Source organism: Maniola hyperantus, chromosome 19 (assembly GCF_902806685.2).
Source record: "Maniola hyperantus chromosome 19, iAphHyp1.2, whole genome shotgun sequence".
Taxonomy (NCBI): Eukaryota; Metazoa; Arthropoda; class Insecta; order Lepidoptera; family Nymphalidae; genus Maniola; species Maniola hyperantus.
The window spans coordinates 9397168-9399318 of record NC_048554.1 but is presented as its reverse complement, the minus strand read 5'-3'; the positions used below and the strand labels follow the sequence as shown (position 1 = coordinate 9399318).

The following is a 2151-nucleotide window of genomic DNA, read 5'->3' as shown; positions in this document are numbered from 1 at the left end:
AAACACATTTTTAACTCCACCGACCAACGGCTCTCCGGATCCATTAGTGGATGTTACTGGACCGTAGTGCGGCATCAGTAATTCTATCTGTCAATAATTATTACTACGCATAATCCATGATTGATGAACGCCAACAGTAGCTGTTTATAATTGAAGCCACCATTGTGCGGCGCCCGGCGCTTGATTGATCGCCCCGCGCCACCAATACCGTATTGCAACATACCCATACATGTATAAATCGCATAATTAAATGCAGGTTTAATTAGACACGTAACTTATGCAATAGAAACCCTGGGATAGCGGATTAATTGAGAATGCGCAGACCGTGTCTAATCGAGATAAACGACTGCGTTAGATGTTATGGAATTAATTTTTAATTTGTTGCGGATACAATATCTTACATACATTAATCAAAAGTCCAGTCGAAAATTTAAATATGACTAACCATAATAACAGGAAATGTCACTTTCATATTGCTCTATACAACAAGCAACAGACGACCAATAAACGTACCTAGACGTGTGAGAACATACCTACAACAATCGGTTGAAAGTGATCTTGGAGACTATTGGAGTCATTCCAAAAAGCGCTAATGTTCTGTGTGACACATTAACCCGTGATATCGTACTAGGAAGCGAGCGCAATGAACATTAGTCCATCCACGGCAGCAATAGCCGTGGGCCGGAGGTGCGGCGTGCGGCGTCGCGGCGTGCGCCCGCGCCGCGCCGACGATTGTTTACAGCGCGCACGCGCGGCGCGGCGCGTGTCCCCCCGCGCCCCGGCGGCAGCTGCTCCGCACAGGTGGCGCGTGTGGGAACTCGACGGCTCTGCGCGTTCCCACGATCGCGCGCCCTCCACTCCCTATATAAGCCCCCGCTGAAACGCCGTACCGCATTCCGCGTTCAACGCTCAGCGCTAACGCACGCACTCATTCACACACACACAATGTCTACCATGTCTTACGATATCGCGTATCCGCTCGCGGACGACGGCCCGCAGCCAGTCTCACGTACTTATCAATATCGCAAAGTGATGAAGCCGATGCTCGAGCGCAAAAGGCGCGCTCGCATCAACCGCTGCCTCGACGAGCTCAAGGAGCTGATGGTCAGCGCTCTTCAGTCGGAAGGAGAGAACGTCGCAAAGTTGGAGAAAGCTGATATTTTGGAATTGACCGTTCGCCACCTTCACAAACTTCGCCGCCAACGTCGGCTGTCGCTCAACCCTACCGTGGACGCCGACCGCTTCAGAGCTGGATTCACTCATGCCGCCAACGAAGTTTCCCGCTGCTTGGCTTCCATCCCTGGAGTGGATGTGAGGCTGGGCACGCAGCTGATGACCCACCTCGGACACCGCTTGAACGACATCCAGCGCGCAGCGGCCGGCAGCGACACTCCTCCCGCCAGCCCGCCGAGCCCCGCGCTCTCCACCGTGTCCTCCTCGTCCGGCTACGTGACTCCTTCGCCACCGGCCTCGCCGGTCCCAGTGCACACCGCCGTTCCCCTGGACTGCACCACCAACAGCTTCCCCAAGACGCCCGCAGTGTGGCGACCGTGGTAGACGGCGACGCTCGGAGCGGGCGGACCCGGCTCCACGGTCACATCTGTTCCAGCACCGCTCGGAGTCGCTCGGCCCCCAAAGTGTCCGCCCTCGTCCATAAGTTTAGTGTACCTACGTGTTATCAAGAAAACTTTAGATCTCACAACTAATTAGTGTAGGTTTAAAAAATCTAGCTCGTAAGTTAAACCGAAAGCTTTAAACAAAATAGGTCATAAGTATATTTGTGATATTAAAGAATAATTATTGTATGTAGAGAGATGTATCGAGCCTCGCCGATTTTGAGTGGGTTCAAATTGTTATTTTATTATCGTTGAAAAGATTTCACATTACTGTGAACCATTACGCAAAAGAATAATTTAATAAATTAATAATAAAATAATTATTATTATGAAACTTATTTCTGCATTTTATTCCCGAAAACCTGATGATCTCAACCTTTTTTTCTGATCAATAAAATCTTTCATTTTTATTGTGCCTAATACTAATACAAATTTCAAATTTATAGATCTTTACATGAAGAAGCTATAAATGATAATAGAAAAAAAAGAAGACATAATAAAACAACATATTGAAAGTAAGCTAAGTGAATTAAAA

General features: G+C 48.3%; 1 protein-coding gene across 1 annotated transcript; it reads left to right on the top strand.

The window, feature by feature from the left end:
- Positions 1-742: 742 nt before the first annotated feature.
- Positions 743-1946, top strand: LOC117991166 (enhancer of split mbeta protein-like). Its single transcript, XM_034978719.2, has one exon. The coding sequence runs from the start codon at positions 946-948 to the stop codon at positions 1555-1557; it is 612 nt and encodes a 203-aa protein (XP_034834610.1). The 5' UTR covers positions 743-945; the 3' UTR covers positions 1558-1946.
- The last annotated feature ends 205 nt before the right edge of the window (positions 1947-2151 follow it).